This window comes from Cervus elaphus, chromosome 17 (assembly GCF_910594005.1).
Source record: "Cervus elaphus chromosome 17, mCerEla1.1, whole genome shotgun sequence".
In the NCBI taxonomy this organism is placed as follows: Eukaryota; Metazoa; Chordata; class Mammalia; order Artiodactyla; family Cervidae; genus Cervus; species Cervus elaphus.
The window spans coordinates 37,934,730-37,951,418 of NC_057831.1; the positions used below are offsets into that span (position 1 = coordinate 37,934,730).

The 16,689-nt window shown below is 37.7% G+C and overlaps 2 protein-coding genes across 5 annotated transcripts in view; one reads left to right on the forward strand and one right to left on the reverse strand.

Moving 5' to 3' along the window:
- Window positions 1–3,662: 3,662 nt before the first annotated feature.
- DCAF16 (DDB1 and CUL4 associated factor 16) lies at window positions 3,663–15,812 on the reverse strand. 4 transcript variants are annotated; one of them, XM_043871091.1, is made up of 2 exons: window positions 15,674–15,812; window positions 3,663–7,051 (listed from the first exon to the last, which is right to left on the reverse strand). In XM_043871091.1, exon 2 carries the CDS (start codon window positions 6,414–6,416, stop codon window positions 5,766–5,768), a length of 651 nt encoding a protein of 216 aa, XP_043727026.1. In that variant the 5' UTR covers window positions 6,417–7,051; window positions 15,674–15,812; the 3' UTR covers window positions 3,663–5,765. The 4 variants fall into 4 exon arrangements, with proteins under 4 accessions (XP_043727026.1, XP_043727025.1, XP_043727027.1 ...); XM_043871090.1 differs by having other exon boundaries at window positions 3,663–7,036; window positions 15,674–15,810; XM_043871092.1 differs by lacking the exon at window positions 15,674–15,812 and adding an exon at window positions 15,498–15,642 and having other exon boundaries at window positions 3,663–7,036.
- A 191-nt stretch (window positions 15,813–16,003) lies between these two features.
- Window positions 16,004–16,689, forward strand: part of NCAPG (non-SMC condensin I complex subunit G) — a 41,634-nt gene continuing 40,948 nt past the window's right edge. Inside the window, exon 1 of the mRNA XM_043871089.1 lies at window positions 16,004–16,217. Within this exon, the coding sequence (XP_043727024.1) occupies window positions 16,107–16,217 (111 nt within the window). The 5' untranslated portion in view covers window positions 16,004–16,106. The remainder of the gene's footprint in view (window positions 16,218–16,689) is intronic.

A 16,689-nucleotide genomic window follows, 5' to 3' on the forward strand; every position in this document is an offset into this window, starting at 1 on the left:
TACCGGGACTTTGCCTGCTGGTCCAGTGGTTAAGAATCTGCCTTGCAATGCAGGGGACGAAGGTTCGACCCCTGGTGGGGGAAGTAAGATCCCACATGCCACAGAGAAACTAAGCCTGTGCACCATGACTACTGAGCCACCAGGAAAAGACCCCACATGACACACTCAAGATCCTGAATGCGGCAACTAAGACCCGATGTGGCAAATAATATTTAAAAAATCTGCATTACTACCAAGCTGGTATCCGTGGGCAACCCCATACACACCCACTTTGCAATATAGACTGCCTTGGCTGTGACAAAAATTAATGCTTTCAGTCACTATAGGAACTCGCATTATCTAGGTAGCATGGGTAGCCCCTTAATTGTATCACTAGAGCTCTCCTTCTATCAAGCCAGTCTGGTTCCTTAGGGTAACATCACAAAGCCAATCAAGGGTCTTTTCTGATGGCAGATGGCCATACTCTTGGGCTGTTTCAATTATTTGTGTATCTGCCAAACGAAGTTCCCCCAACCAGACCACTGCCTGGATGACTCACAGCTAGACATTAACTGATGTACTGCAGTGTCAGGTCTCACAGGCTGACACCACGGTGGAAGAGTAGCATGAAACATGGGTTTGGTAGTTAACCCAAATATAATAACTTCCCCCTAACTAAAATGTGATCAGCTCTTTAATTTACAGGCTGCAACTCATTTTAAGATCTCATCTGGCTTCTGTTGATCCCTAATTTGACACCACACCAGCTCAGTTCCTGTGTATACTAGGAACTCAGTAAACAATCTTGTTAGGCTGACTGGGATCCTATCTCCTTGATGAATACTGGTTATGTCCTACTCTAGGAAATAGAGCATAACTTTCCAAATATTTTCAATAATTTCTATATCATCTTTCAGGTGCATATATTTTTTCCCGAATAAACTTCTTGAATTCCAGACAACTTACTGCTTTATGCTCCAACACTAAGCTGTTGTTAACATTTTATTTTTTTTTGAGAGTTTGAATTGTTTATTTTACAATTTTATACACACTGTGTTTTAAGTGCATTATTAAATATTTAAATATTTTGTACAGAATTGGAAAAGTAACTTTTCTCATCTTCAGATTTCTCATCTCTGGACATTATCTCAAAGTATCTTTCCATAGAGTCCTTTCAATGGGTGCTATAGGATTAAAAAAAAAGAATCATTCAAAATCATAAAGTTATGAATGTGGTAAATATTGCCTGGCTGTTGAAGGTCACTTTCAGGTTTATGAGCTGGTGTTGATGAGAAGTAAACAATGATCAACCACAGGCAGAAGCTGCAGGGGATGTGGGGAGAGGTTCCTCACAGTGGTCTATGCTCCACATGTAGAAGAAAAAAAGGCAAAAGCCAGTCTTTAGGTTTTAGATGAGGTAGAGGACTGGTTTTATCAACACCCTTCTGCCTCAGTTCTGATGCTCTTTGCTGTAGCCCTGTTCTGATTCAACCTAAGCCCTGAACATAGTTGATGAGATAGGGTAAGGTATCATTTTTGTATTTATGCATAATATTAAGGGGTTTTTACATTAGTGAAGATGTGAGTAGAAAGGGAGGATTTTTATATTATGTCACAAAATAGTTCATTTTTGAATATTTTAGAATATTAACAAAATTCTCTTGGAACTAAATGTATTATTTCATGTCATGTGTGGGCTGGAAAAAAAGTGACTAAGTTCAGAATTGACATTTAAAATGAAATGTTTATTTCTAGTCCATCTGAGAGTGGGTCTTCACTGGGGAGGTTAACATTTTAAACTGACTCCACAGTTGAGAAGCAACAAATCTAGTACTGTCTGCCTGCTACACTGTTATTTTAAATTATCATCATTATTTTATCTTGGCCACACCCTGAAGCTTGTGGGATCTCAGTTCTCCAGGGATTGAACCTGGGTCACAGCAGTGAAAGCGACAAATCCTAACCACCAGACTACCAGGGAACTCTACTATTATTTTTAAATCAAGTCTTCCTTTTCCATACCTTATTGAAAATTCAGGGCTGGTCATACCTCTTATAGCCAAGAAGAGCTCGGAAGATCACGTCACTGTGATATTCCTTCCTTAGTCTCACTTCCAAAAATTTTATAGTACATAATCCCACTGCTGCCACCAATAGAAACAGATTAGAAGACTTATACAAGGATCAGACTCAAACATGTAGCCATTAACTAAACTTGTTTCAAAACTGGCAAAGATACACCATACTTTCCTTTGATAACAGCCAAGTAGACACAATACCTGGTGGTTGGTGTCAGTGTAGCTCCTTCAATTTCCCTCAGTACAATGGATACTGCTTATTTGTAGACTTATATTAAGGCAGAGGCTTGTACAAAGTTGTCTCATGAAGTCTGAGAAGTCCAGACTTTCTGGGCCTTTATATATACTTCAGTCATATGAGCAAAACACTTCAGGTCTTGATTTTTGTGTGCCGTTGCCTTGTGAATTTAGTATATACAATTTAAATCTGTGTATAAGATACCTATTTATTTTATGTATCCCCTTATCTGACTACCTCCTGTGGGGTTTAATTGTTGGGGTGTGCTCTCCATGTGAATTTCCACTATGCTTGGATGGCTGTCTCATTTTCAAATAATCACCGGCAGGTGTAAGAAGTACGCTTATTTACTGTGAGCCTGACCCTAGCTCACAGTAAGTAAGCACTAATAGCCAAAAGCCTTGGGGTAATTCACACTGGTTCAGTACATTTTGAAACTAACTTCTTATATATCTTAATTTTGTACTCTCAGTGAGTATCTTGAATTATAGTAGGCAGTCCATAATATTATTAGATGAACAACTATATCTCTATTTAAAACTAATGGGCTGCTCCAAAAGATGTTGAGTTCTCTAACAATGGAGCAAAAAAAAGAAAATCATGTTAGAGATGTAAGAGAAAGTAAGCAAATGACCTAAGTGACTAGAACTAAAGTCCTAATTGCTTTAGGAATCTACTCTAGTATCAAAACACTATTTTCATCTTTTAGATGGATAGTTTTGATAGGAGTCCCATAAGATAATTGCCTAAAGGTGACCTAACATCTACCCTCTTCCTGCCATGTCTAGATTTCTTCCTTCCATTAGGAAGGTGACTGGCTTAAAAAGCATGATTATGGCCTTCTGGGCTCAAGTTTTCTGGACTGCTTCAACAAAAAGAGACTATTTGCACCAAGAAAGAATAATACCTTTAAATAACACTGATGTCTGTTGGTTTAGAAATCCCTTTCCCTACCTCTTTGATAAATATTTCGATAAATAAGAGAAAAAACTCATCCTTCTTAATCCTAATTATGATGACTGAATTTAACCAAGATCCATGGAGAGAGAGAGTGTGAAAGTAGTAAACTGACCCCTAGCCCCACACTCATGACACACAAACAGAAGTAAAGTCTTAAGGCTTATTCAGGTACCTATCATTTTATGCAACCTGAAACTACTTAATATATACAAACAAACGGGTTCAAACCTAAGTTTGGACTGAATATCTAACACTTTCTTCAATTATGTTTCTTTCCTAGGGCAGCCAAGTCACCTCCTATGAGATCCACTGTATCTCTATGGACTCTATTTAGCACTTAGTGAATGGTGAATATGCCTTAAGCATGGTAGAATCTATTTCATTTTGTTAGGAACAAATAACCATACTCTGTTCAGCATGTACAAAGCTATTGCTTTATTCAGCTGGGAAGCTGGGAAAAGGCTTCCTTTTGGAATGAACAGCAAAGATGTGTTCATGAACAAGGCACTTTTACACACACACACATGCATGCGCACACACACAGAAAAAGGAACATATTACTGTTACATAAACAGCAACATATTTTAATTTTCAGATCTCCCTACTTCTTCCCACCTCCCCCTTTGAAAAAAAGAAACATGTTTTTGTAACATTAAAAAAAAACAACAATTTCATAGAACATCTACATAGGAGCAGTAAATTCAGTTTACTGTACATTCAGTTACACTAACATTAAATGGTTTCAGTTCAGTAATTTTCCATTAACAAATATTTTTTTTCTACCCACTATAATTCCCTCCTTTTCCTTAAGATGAAACAACTAAGGTTCAGTAGAAATTTCTCATTAGGTTAGAAACATTCTTCTTTCTCAAAGTTGCTATACATTTACAGAATTTGTGATTCCAATAATGCTTCCGTATTTTGATGCCACATTGTATACAGCACTTAATTATGGAGAACAGGAAAAAGCAAAAATAAAATAAGGAAGGATGTGTATATATATATATATATATATCTTTAACAATCTATTTTCTGATTCCCTTTAGATGACCAGCCAACCAGGATCACATACAGATTTCCTCTTTATTGTAGGTGTGTGAAAAGACTTACTGGCCTCACACATTTTATGTATGTTGATTTCTATGTTTAGACACAGCAAGACTCATTTGCAAGGGTATGTATGGTTTCTATTCAACCAGAAAAAAAATCTAAAGTGAGACACAGAAACACTTCAGATTGTATTAGGCTGAGATTTTCTGCAGTAAAGTTCTTTAAAGTTAGAAGGGTTCCTAAAAAGTTTGCAATAGATGTGGAAAGTGCATGAATACTGCTCCAGGAAACATATAGATAAAATACTTTCATCTACCAGCATAAATGCTTTTAATTCTTTCCCACTGGTCTTTTGGAATGTGTTTTATTTGCTACCAACTAAAGTCTAGATGCCAGGATGCAGGAAATATATTCCATACAGAACAAGTGTTTGTTTTAACTCCATGTATGATCTTACAAGGCTGTTCACATGATGCAGTGGTAAAGAATCCACCTGCCAATGCAGGAGACGCAAGAGATGCAGGTTCATCTCTGGGTCAGAAAGATTCCCTGGAGTAGGAAATGGCAACCTATTCCAGTATTCTTGCATGGAAAATTCCATGGATAGAAGAACCTTGCAGGTTACAGTCCATGGGGTTGCAAAGAGTCAAACAAGACTGAGCACACACACACACATGATCTTACAAGCCAGTTTATCTAGAGAGAGCCTGGTGAGAGCCTATAAAATGTGTATGCTGTAACTGCAGGTCCCATAATACGTCTGAAGTAGTGTAGGCTACTACTGCATTAGTGGGTTACAGTCCACGGGGTTGCAGATTCGGACACAACTAAGTGACTAAGCACTGCTGCACTGCACTCCCTCCCCCCAAAATAGGAACCCCTAAAGGGCGCCCTATGTAGGACTATCAATATAAAACTGGGAGGTAAATCCATATTCCTACCATTTTCTTTTGTCCAGTTATTAAATTTAATTCAAGAACCTCTCCAAAAATGAGTACTAGAGAAAAGTATGCTCAGAAAGGTGTTATTAGCACTAACTTACCAGTTTCCACAATGGCTATTCTGAAGGTTGGGTAACAAATGGGATAGTGGCCCACTTTTCCTTCCTACTAGTAATTAGGTATCTAGTTAAGTCCATTAGACAGGCAGAGTAAATTGTGGGGAGAACTGAGTGTGGAGAATAGTCAACTTATTTTTCTATAAAAAGGTCCCTTTTAACTAATTCTCTATTGAAGTTCTCATCTCATCCACAGGGTCTTTCAAAAGGAATGTCTGCACTGCACATTTTCTGTAGCTGAGTTACAGGACTCTTAGGGTATGTATTTAGTACTTGATGGTATTTTGGCTTCTGAAGACAGGGCATAGTGTGGCTGAGAAGACATTTGTTTCTCAATTGTGGGCTGTGTAACTGTGTTCCTTTCTCAGGTGGGAACACGAGATGAGAATGAATGGTGGGTTTTTTATAGTGATGCAGTTAGGAGTTTGTTAACTGCCTTTTGGAAGTCAGTGTAGGAATAAGTAGTGTTGATGGGTTCAGTGCGGGTTGTTTCCTTAACTGTTTTAGTTAACCAGCCACAGCAACAACCAGAAACACAGGAATTAGGAATCTGTTTTAGGTATTCAGGTATCGGGGTGGCTCTACTCAATGTTCGGCTTAACTGTTTGGTGGCAAACTGCAGTGGTCCATTTAGAGTGGCATGGTCTCTAGAAAGCCGGCTGGGACTTATAAGGGGCTTTTGAAAAGGTGGTACTCCACAAGAAGCCAGAGGAGGCCATTCAGGAATTGGTTCCAGTTTGGGTACACAATGGGAGCAATGAGAGAGTCTCAGGCCTATCTCTCGAAGTATATGGACTGGTGTGCTAGCATCCAGGAGTTTAGCATGATATAACCAGGAATTAGGATTTAACGGTTTCCAAGTTGTAGAATATTTTAAAAGGCACTTAACCTGCCAGGCAAGACTCTCAAGAGGTGTTAGGTTGGGCACCACAGGGTCCTCTTCTTCAGAGGAATCCCACTCTTCCCCAGAACTCTCATTTAGGTAGGTAGTGTTTTCTTCTTCCTCACTTTCTGATTCTGATAAGGGATCAGGAGAGGGATTTCTAGGACCCATTAAAATAGACCAACAGTATAGGAAAAAAGATACCAGGAAAAGGTAACAATCTAAGCCAGCAAAACACTAACACTGGCAAATAAAGCAAAAGATGAGAAGCTGTTTCAGTAAGATTCACTTGTATCTCAGTCTGTTAAACACACATGGTATGCCTCTGGCTTGCAACACTGTACAGTTCTTCAAGATTATGTTGTATATTCTTCACTTACAAAGAAGACAGCTCAGTTCTCAGCACCAGTTCAGTGTGTAAAAGTTAGTCACTTACCAGTGGCACAGGTCAGAGTCTCTCCTTCAAATCCTGGCTACTGAAGAAAAGAAGAGGTCATCGTATAGACAAGCTGATTTGCTTAGCATGGTCTCAACTGGTTGCAATTTCATGAAGAGACACCTTGTGTACTCTTTTTTGTTGGCAGAGATATCGTATCTATTTGGTAATGAAAAGAAACTCAGTGGTTGCCTTCTTTGTTGGCTGGTACAGTAACTTTTGTGCAGGGGGATGGTGGGATGAGTTGCCAAGGATCTGTCTGGTGTGCAATGATCCGATGTTTTCCATAGATGGTGCAAATGCCCTTGGAAACTGGCGACTTAGTTGCTGGACCATCTGCAAAGGTAGCCTTAACCTGTGAATGAGAAGACTTGAGACATGATATTAAAGCTTGAAAACACTGGGTAACATTATTATCCATCTAACTTCATAGAGTATCCAAGCACACTGATGCTAAGCAAGAAGCCTTATTGGCTTTCCCATCTCCAGCACATAAACTTAGGCAGATTCTCCAACTGGGACTGGCTCCTACCTTGACAAAATTGGCAAAGAGACCCTGGGGCCACTTTAATCCTTTGTTGGTACATACCTGGGCCAGTTTGTTTTTTATTATGCAGTTCTAGACCAGGGATCTGCCAAAGTGGATCCCTTATGCTCCAAACTCCAAATAGGGAGCTGTAAAAGGTACCTTTTTATCTTTAGAGGTGCTTCTTGGCATTAATTTTAGGAGATCTGTCCTCATTGTAGTTTCTAGATATTAGAACTCTTGCTGGGACCCAGAGGTTGAGGTCCTATGACTATACTCTACAGATCATGGCAGGCATAAATCTTAATATAGCAGGAATTACAATGATTATAAACAGCTTAAATTCATAATTAAAAGACAGACACTCAGAATGAATTAACAAAACAAAATAAGATTCAGTAACATACTTTAAAGCAAAAAGACCCACAAAGGTCAAAACCAGAAATGTGAACAAAGATGTTACCAGGTAACTGTGGACCAGAATAAAGCTCAGATAGCAATCTTAATACCCAACAAAAAAGATTTCAAACCAGAAAATATAAGGAACAAAGAGGGATGTTATAATACAGGCAAAAGTGAAAGAATAAAAGTGATATACTCATAAATGTCTATGAACCTAAAAGCACATCCTTAAAGTTCCTCAGGTAACGACTAATATAACTGAGGGGGGAATATAAGCAGAGATATAAGCATTCTGAAACAGTTAAAAGTATTAATATGCTCTAGGAATTTTAAAAGACAAACACAGAAATATTTCATGCATTAAGCTATAAAGCATAACTAGATTCCAAAGTGTGAACTTCATTTAGACTAAATTTTCTGACCATAATGCAATAAAAGTAGATGTTAAAAGTAATTATAGGTTAGGAAACTCGATAACTCATGGATTAGTAAAATGGATATCATAAAATACATTAAATATAAGATTGAATGGTAATATAACCATACAAGGCAAAATTTGTGGGGCATGGCCAAACCAGTACCTAGAAGAAATTCATAGCTTTGAATACACTTGCGAGGAAATAAGGAAGTTTAAATACCCCCATGTTAGGCATTCAAAATAACAGAAAAAATCAACAGCAAAATAAGCAGAAAAGAAATAATAAAGGCAGAAATTAAATAGTATGTAACAGAAAAGTAGATTGATAAAACTGAAAAAGAGTTTTCTGAAAATATGAGTAAAAAAAACAAAACTGGTGAGACTTATCAAGAAAGAGATTTAAAAATACTCCAAAAAAGATTAAAAGTAAAAACAATATATGCTAACATGTGAAAACCTAGATAAACTGGCTAAATTCTAGAAGAATATATAATACTAAAATTCATATAGGAAGAAATAGATAACTTGAATAAAACAGACTAGTATTAAAGAAAGTGGAAAAATAATAACCGCCTATTAAAAACACCACTCTCATAAGATTATGAGTTCCATTAAACTTCCAAGAAAATTAATACATATTTTATATTCACTGTTTCAGAAAAAAGCAAAAAAGCATAAAACTGATTAGCTTCTTTCATGAGGATAATAAAACATTAATTAAATCTAGAGATGAAGCATATAAGAAAGCTATAGGCTCATTTTACTTGCAAAAATTTCAAATACTACCTAATGAAATGTAATAGTGTAATAAAGAAAAAAAGAATGTCATAATCATGTAGAGCTTGAAAGCAAGAACATCTCAGTTTCATAAATTTATAAATATAAATCACTATAGTAATAAAACAAAAAATCAGATAATTTTATCAACTGTGGAAATTTAACTCTTCTTAGTTTTTGACCAACACCTATTTATGACTTAAAAAAACAAAACACTTTAACCAAATTGGAAGAGAAAGCTACTTTCTCATCATGGTAAAACTTATCTACCAAAAACTTTCAGCAATTATTATCCTAAATGAGAAATTTAGATATTCTCTTTAAAAATGAATTACATAAGGGTGATTCTGATGACTGATACTGTGTAACAAAGTACCAAAGTCCTAGTCAACATTATTATTTTTTTTTAAAAAAGGGTGAGAACTGTAAAGAGATAAAACTACTATTTTACAGATGATATGGTCATCCAAATTAAAAAAAAAACAAACCCTAAAATATAAACTATTAGAGCTACCAAAAAAGCTCAACAAGGTTCCTGAATCTTTCTTCCAATTCACACATTAACCTATGAATATTCATTAACTTATTTACATAGCACTCACTATTTGCCAAATACTATTCTAGGAATTGCACAAACACTACTCATTGAAATTCTAACAATCCTGTAAGATAGGTACTTTTATTGTCCCCATTTTATACATGAGGTTTAAGCTACCTGTCCAGGGTCCTATATCTACAAAATGATAAGATTTGACCACAGGCACTCTTAACTTCTATACCAGCAATATGGACCATAAAATATATTACATAAATACTTTCACAATAAAGGAAAAAAAAAAAAAACTCAGACCAAACCTATGAAGATTTAAGAACTAATCAATAATATGCAAAACCTCTACAAAGAAGACTGTAAAATTCTAATCAAGGACACAGATAATTTAAAATAGACATTCCATGCTCTTGGATGGAACAAATCAATACTACAAAGATAACTTTGTTCCAAATTAATTCATACAATCCTCATATGTTAAGAATAAAATTCCATATATAGCTAAACCAACTATTTAAACAGAAGAGTAAAGGAAGTTCTTGGCCTACAGGATATTAACACATATTAGAAAAGCTACAGAAATTAAAATAAGGTAGAGTCAGTATAAGAACAGGGCTTCTCTGGTGGAGTATAAGAACAAATAGTCCAATGGAACAAAGCTCAGAAATAGAGCCACATAAAATTTTAGAATGTAATATAAAGTTAGCACATAAATCAAGGGGGGATGAATCCATCTAGCACATACTAATGGTAAATCTGGCTCATTATATGAAGAAAAATAAAAGTTACCTATATAATGACACATACAAAGGAGGACTCATGATAGATTAAAGATCTAAGTGAGAAGTATAAGACTATATAGTCACTAGAATATAATGCAGGAGAATATCTTTGTGAATTAGGAGCAGAGGACTTCTTAAAAAAAACAAACATAAAGCACAAGACCAAACTATGATGAGTTCAATCACATCAAAATTAATCCTTTCTGGACTGAAGTAAAGACATCAAGAAAAAAGTTAATTACAAATCAACAACAAAGGTAGCAATCTCAATAAAGAAATGGGCAAAGGATAAAAATACCCAGTTTACAGAAGAAAAAATCGACAGGCCATTAACTCTATGTGAGTAAAGAGATAATCACATTATTCTATTATTTTGGTAAAAATTAGGAAGATGGATAATGCCAGCTGTTAGTGAGGGGACTAAAGGAATTCCTTTAGAAACCAGCATTATTGGTGAGATTATAGACTGGGCTAACCTTTCTTAAGAGCAATCTGGCAGCACTGCTTAGCTAGGCTATCTGCACATCTCAGGATCTACTCTTGGGTTTATATAACAGAGAAAATCTCTGGAAAACCAACATGTATTCTGAAGCTTCATCTTTGATGGTAAAGAATTAGAAGCATTCAAAGTTTCCATCCCTAGAGGACTGGATAGGTAACATGTGATGAAAGCACATTAGAAGTATACATAGCAACACAGATGGACTAAAAGCATAGGTCTAAATTGCAGAGTTGGCCATAACTTAGCAACTGAACAAGTCAAATAAGCAAAACCAAAGTATCAACATCCCACTTAGGCCATTCTGTAAGAATGATTTTCAAAATGAAAGTCTGTAACATCTCTAGGGTCAAATACATAGAGGTGATAAGGGCTGGCTTCGTGTCAGTAATGTTCATCTAAAGAACATTTCTCTGGGACTTCCTGGTAGTTCAGTGGTAAAGATGCCATGCTCCCAATGCAGGGGACACAGGTTAGATATCTGCTCTGGGAACTAAGATTCCACATGCTGTGCAGCATGGCCAAATAAAATAAGAGAATATTTCTCTGGCTTCTACTCATTCTTTCATCTAATTTAGTTCTCAGCAGTGGCACATATTAGGGGCTTAGCAAGTTTTTTTTTAAAAATTAATGAGAGAATGGTAGAGGCCAGTTATAAGTTAACTACACAAGCATGTTTTACTTTTATTCTAGGGAGACAAAAATATTTAATATACATGTATGAGAAAGATATATAGACATATGAAATAATATTTAAAAACAGAATCAACAAAGATACTACTAAAGCCATACAAAGGGAACTGCTTTTAACTTAAAACTTCATCTTTAAGAATACTTTAAAAAGTTTATATTACCAACTTCAATCTGAAAACAAAATTATAAATGTATTATAAGTATTTTATTGAATTAGGAGGTTTTAGCTTTTAATTCTTCTGTCCTTGTAGTTTTACTATTTTCATTCAGCCAGATTCCATCTGCAAGACTATTAATTGGCTACGCTTTAGTTATTGTGTTATTCAAAGTATTCTTTAAAAGGCTCATTCTACTATAGCAGAAATAAGACAGTTTCTTTGAAGGCATCTGTAAATTCTAGAGTGAACCCATCCTGTTAACCTCTTACATTCCACAGGCACTATAGTGTTAGTTGCTCAGTCGTGTCCGACTCTGCAACCGCATGGACTGTAGCCTGTCAGGCTCCTCTGTCCATGGGATTTTCCAGGCAAGAATACTGGAGTGGGTTGCCATTTCCTTCTCCAGGAGATCTTCCCAACTCAGGGATCGATCAAACCTGGGTCTCCTGTATTGCAGGCAGATTCTTTACTGTCTCAGCCATTACAGAAGCAGTTATAGGCACTATAACCCCATATCAGAACTGAATTACTGGGAAATCCCATGGACAGAGAGCCAGGCAGGCTACCCTCCATGAGGTCAGAGTTGGACACGACTTAGCAACAACATGTATATGATGATAAAGTAACTGAACAAAAAACATAAAAACTGAATTAATCACTCTATATACTCCCATGTAAAATTTACCTTGAAAGAATGATTTTTCTGTAATTTCAGAAATAGTCTTACTATACAAATTAGTTTGCTTAGTTTAATTGCTACAATTTCTTTTCCCCAATAGCATTAAAAGTCAAGTCACAGATAAGTGAAAGGCAGTGAGTTTAACATAGCATCTTTTTAAAAATGAAGCCAGTTTTATTGAGGTATGATTGACAAATTGTGTATATTTAACATGTACATGTGATATCCTGAGACATGTATTCACTGTGAAATGATTACCACAATCAAGCTAATGAATATATCCATCACCTCACAGGTTTTTTTTTTTTTTTGCATGTTATGTGATGAGAACACTTAGGATCTACTCTCGGTAAATTTCAAGTATACATAATTTAACTATCACCACCACAACGTACATTAGGTCTCCAGAAAGTTTGTACGCTTTGGCATCTTCCTATTTCCTTTACCCACTAGCCACTGGTAACTCCCTTTCTACTCTGTTACTGTGAGTTCAACTTTTTGAGAGTCCACATGTAAACAGGATCATACAGGATTTGTCTGTGTTTGGTTTATTTCATATGGCAGAATGTCCTCCAGGTTGACCCATGTTGCTGTAAGTTGTAGAATTTCCTTCTTTTTAAAGACTGAATCATGTCTGTATATAAATGTTTCATCTTCTTTATCCATTCACTCATTGATAGACACTTATTTCCACATCTTGGCTACTGTGAATAATGCTGCAATAAACATGGGAGTGCAGATACATCTTTGAGACAGTAATTTTATTTCCTTTGAATATATACCAAGGGGGATTCCTGGATCATATGACAGTTCTATTTTTACTTTTTTGAGGAACTTCCATATTGTTGCCCACCAACATGTATCAGTGTCCCTTTTTCTGTACATCCTTATCAACAGAAAGGATTGTTATCTTTAGACTTTTTAATAGTCATTCTGACAGATGTGAAGTGATACTTTACTGTTGTTATCATTTGCATTTCCCTGATGATTCATGATGCTGACCACCTTTTCATATACTGGTTGGCCATTTGCATGTGTTCTTTGGGAAATTTGTCTATTCAGGTCCTTTGCTCATTTTTAATTAAGTTATTATTATTAATTTGCTATTGAATTGTATGAGTTCTTATACATTAATATTAACCCCTTATGAGATATATGGTTTGCAACTATCTTTAACCATTTTGTAATCCAGTATCTTTTTTAAAAAAAATTTCAGATTATAATGTTAAAAAAATACTGAAAAAAGGCATATTATTAAAACCTCACCTCCACAGAGCTAAGCAAGATAGTTAGGCTGACCTCTGGTGGCCAATGCCTCACTCTTCAGTAACTGACAAAATGGTATGAATTTGTGGTGAGATAATTCAGTAAAATATGGTAAAGGAAATTAACAGTTAGAACTGCACAGTTAAAAAAGCAACAAAGGTAGCATACACCCAAAGCATAAGGAAGCCTGAGCAATAAAAGGCTACAAAATAAGAAAAATGCCTCCAAATATTAGTTTGTTCTAACTTTTAGTTCACCAGTTGATTTTAGATGAAAAACAAATGGTTAAGTTCAGTGGTTCCCAAAGTAAGAATAGTTCTACACTACTACTGCAGCCACTAGCTCCATTTAGCACTTGAAATGTGGCTAGTGTAAATAATTCTCAATTTATGTTGAATACATGTTGAAATGCTATTTTGGATATACTTGGTTAAAAAAAATAATGCCCTTTCTATGTTTCTTTCACCACAGCTGTCTAGATATTCTATGTTTTATTCTACAGTGAGATTATAATTGTTATCAAGCATATTCCATGCACTCTTAAACCTCTATGATTTTCCTAGAGCTGATTAACCTAAAGTACCCACACATCTTGCCTTTTCAGAAATTAGACATCTTGATAATTTTGAAATTATGGGGACTCCAACTACTACCATATTTATTTTAACTAGAATTTGAATACCTACAATGTTTCAGGAATTAGGACTGTGAAGCAAGGGAATGTATGAACAATTATGGCATACTCAAACAATAGAATATTAGCGAAACTGTCTGTACCTCAGTTTCCCCTGCTTAAAAAGGAGAAAGTAGTTTCAAGAGTTGTATCGCAGGATTAAGTGAAGTGCTTAGAACAGTGTCTTGGCATAAAAGGCAATGAAATAAAATACAATTTTATGACAAGAAAATAAAAATTAAAACATAAATTTTTTCTCTGCCTGTTTGGGCCTCCTCCCTCCCCTTTAGTGTGTGTTGTGTAGCTGCACTAACCAGACCTCCTAGGAGATAACCTTCCTTCTTAATCTTGTAAGGGGTCTGGTATGACCTACTACTCTCTTCATACCCATAGATCTGGATTGTGTAAACTGTCAGTAATGCGTTGACTGTCACCCTTCGTCTCAAAAACATATATAATCGTGCTTAGTCCTCTAAAGGGCAGAACAGTCCTCAGAGCTTTCTGAAAGACTATCTCATGGGTTATAATCCTCAGGTTGGCTTGAGTAAAATTTTCCTTTTCCTTCCTAGATCAACCACTGATTACTTTTTCCTAGACAAAGGGTCCATAAGGTGTTCAGTTACTGTTACGAAAATATCAATATGAATAAACTTCAAAAATAACAGTTATGGGAAAAAGCAGGTTCCATATAATTATTCATATAACGTCAGAACATGAAAACAATACAGTATACTTATTCACAGATTTATTCATATGTCATTAACACACAAAAGTTAACAGTAAATTAAGAAAATCCCCCCCCCCAACCCCGCGCCCTCCAAAAAAAGAAGAAAACCCATTACTGCCGGGAAGGGAAGATAGTTCGACAGGAAAAAGGCGTACATGAAGCACTGTAATCTAATTCTGTTGATTTCTACCTGAAATAACTCCATTAAAAAAAATTCGGAAGGCACTCCAAATTTATCTTAATCTCTATACCCTTTCCCAATCTGTGTTCTTTGTTGAAAACGCTACCCTTAGGTACCTTTGTGGGGCTTCCCTGGTGGCTCAGTGGCTCCCTCCTGCCAAAGCAGGAGATGCGGATTAGATCCCAGGGTGGGGAAGATCCCGTGGAGGAGGAAATGGCAACTCACTTCAGTATTTTTGCCTGGGAAATCCCCCACGGACAGAGCAGCCTGGCGGGCTACAGTCTCTGGGATCGCAGACAGTTGGACGCGACATAGCGACTAAACATGCACGTTTGTAAACCAGGCCTTCAAAGCCTGTGCATCTACAACAAGCTGTATCTAAATTAACTCGAGCCTCTCTTCCCAACTGCCTCCCACGTTTGCAGCCTCTCCACCAGCAATTTCACTGTGGGGCGAGGTTTAAGTAATTAGATGTGAGCACTGACCAGAAGGACAACAACCGCTCAGAATTAAAAAGCGGCTCGCCTCCATCAGAAGACCTCGGAACATTTCCCTTCTCAGTAGAAGCCGGGACGCTGCGCAGCACTCCCAGACGCCCGCCTTCCCTCCTCCCCTCAGGGGGAGCAGGGATTCTTCCCCTCAGCAGAGTCCCTGTTCTCACCCAAGGAGGATCCTTTCTTCTTCCTCGCCTCACCCCCAGCCGCAAGACCCGATCAGGCCTAGCGCCACCAGCTCGGTTCCAATAGTCGAATCTCCACAGAGTTCGCACTCCCGGCGGATATCTCTTCCGGGGGAGCCAATGACCCTTTCTCTTAGAAACGTCAAGTCTCCCTCGGAAAACGGCTTGAAAGACCCTCAGCGCATGCGCCCAAGCCGCGATGCTGAAGGCAGTGGATTCACCGCTTCCAGCTCTCGCCGCTCTACGCACTCGCGGTAGTCTCGCGGTATTTCCTTCTCCCGCGGGAGTTGTTTGAAAGCTTTGGCGGTAACCACGCCCTCGACTGTCTGCTTCCCAGTGGAGACGCGGACCTTGGTCCGTCGGGCCAGCTGTAGGCGAATGTGAACAGGCTTCGTCTCGGCCGGGTACTGGCGCCATGGGGAAGGAAAAGAGACTGCTGCCGATTAAGGAGGCCTTCCAGCTGGCGCAGCAGCCTCACCAGAACCAGGCGAAGCTGGTGGTGGCGCTGAATCGCACCTACGGCTCGGTAAGCGCGGGCGCCCGCGGTCCGGGGCCCCCGCCTCTCCCCTCCCCAGCCTCTCTCCTCCCCAGCCTCTCTCCCAGGGGCTTCCCGCTACCCTTCCGACTAATTTCATCACGACTCCAGTCCCAACTTTCCAGACCCGGTTCGAAGAGGTCTACGGCGTGGACCGTTAATTCTCTGGCGGTGAATTTAAGAGAAATGTTTGTGCGTACCGGGGCGACCTAGTGTAGGGCTGCATCCTGGGTCCTGAACGTGGTGGCTCAACGGTTGTTGTCCTTCTGGTCACCGCCCACATCTAATTACTTAAACTTCGCACCACAGTGAAATTGCATCATATCACCAATTAGCAAATTAATTGTTAGCACCAGAGTCTTCCTAGTCACGTAAATACTGTTTGCTTCCTTTTGAATGAAGTCTTGAGACGAATAGGACAATGGATTTTAGGAAAATAAATTATCTTGAGGTGCTAGAAAAA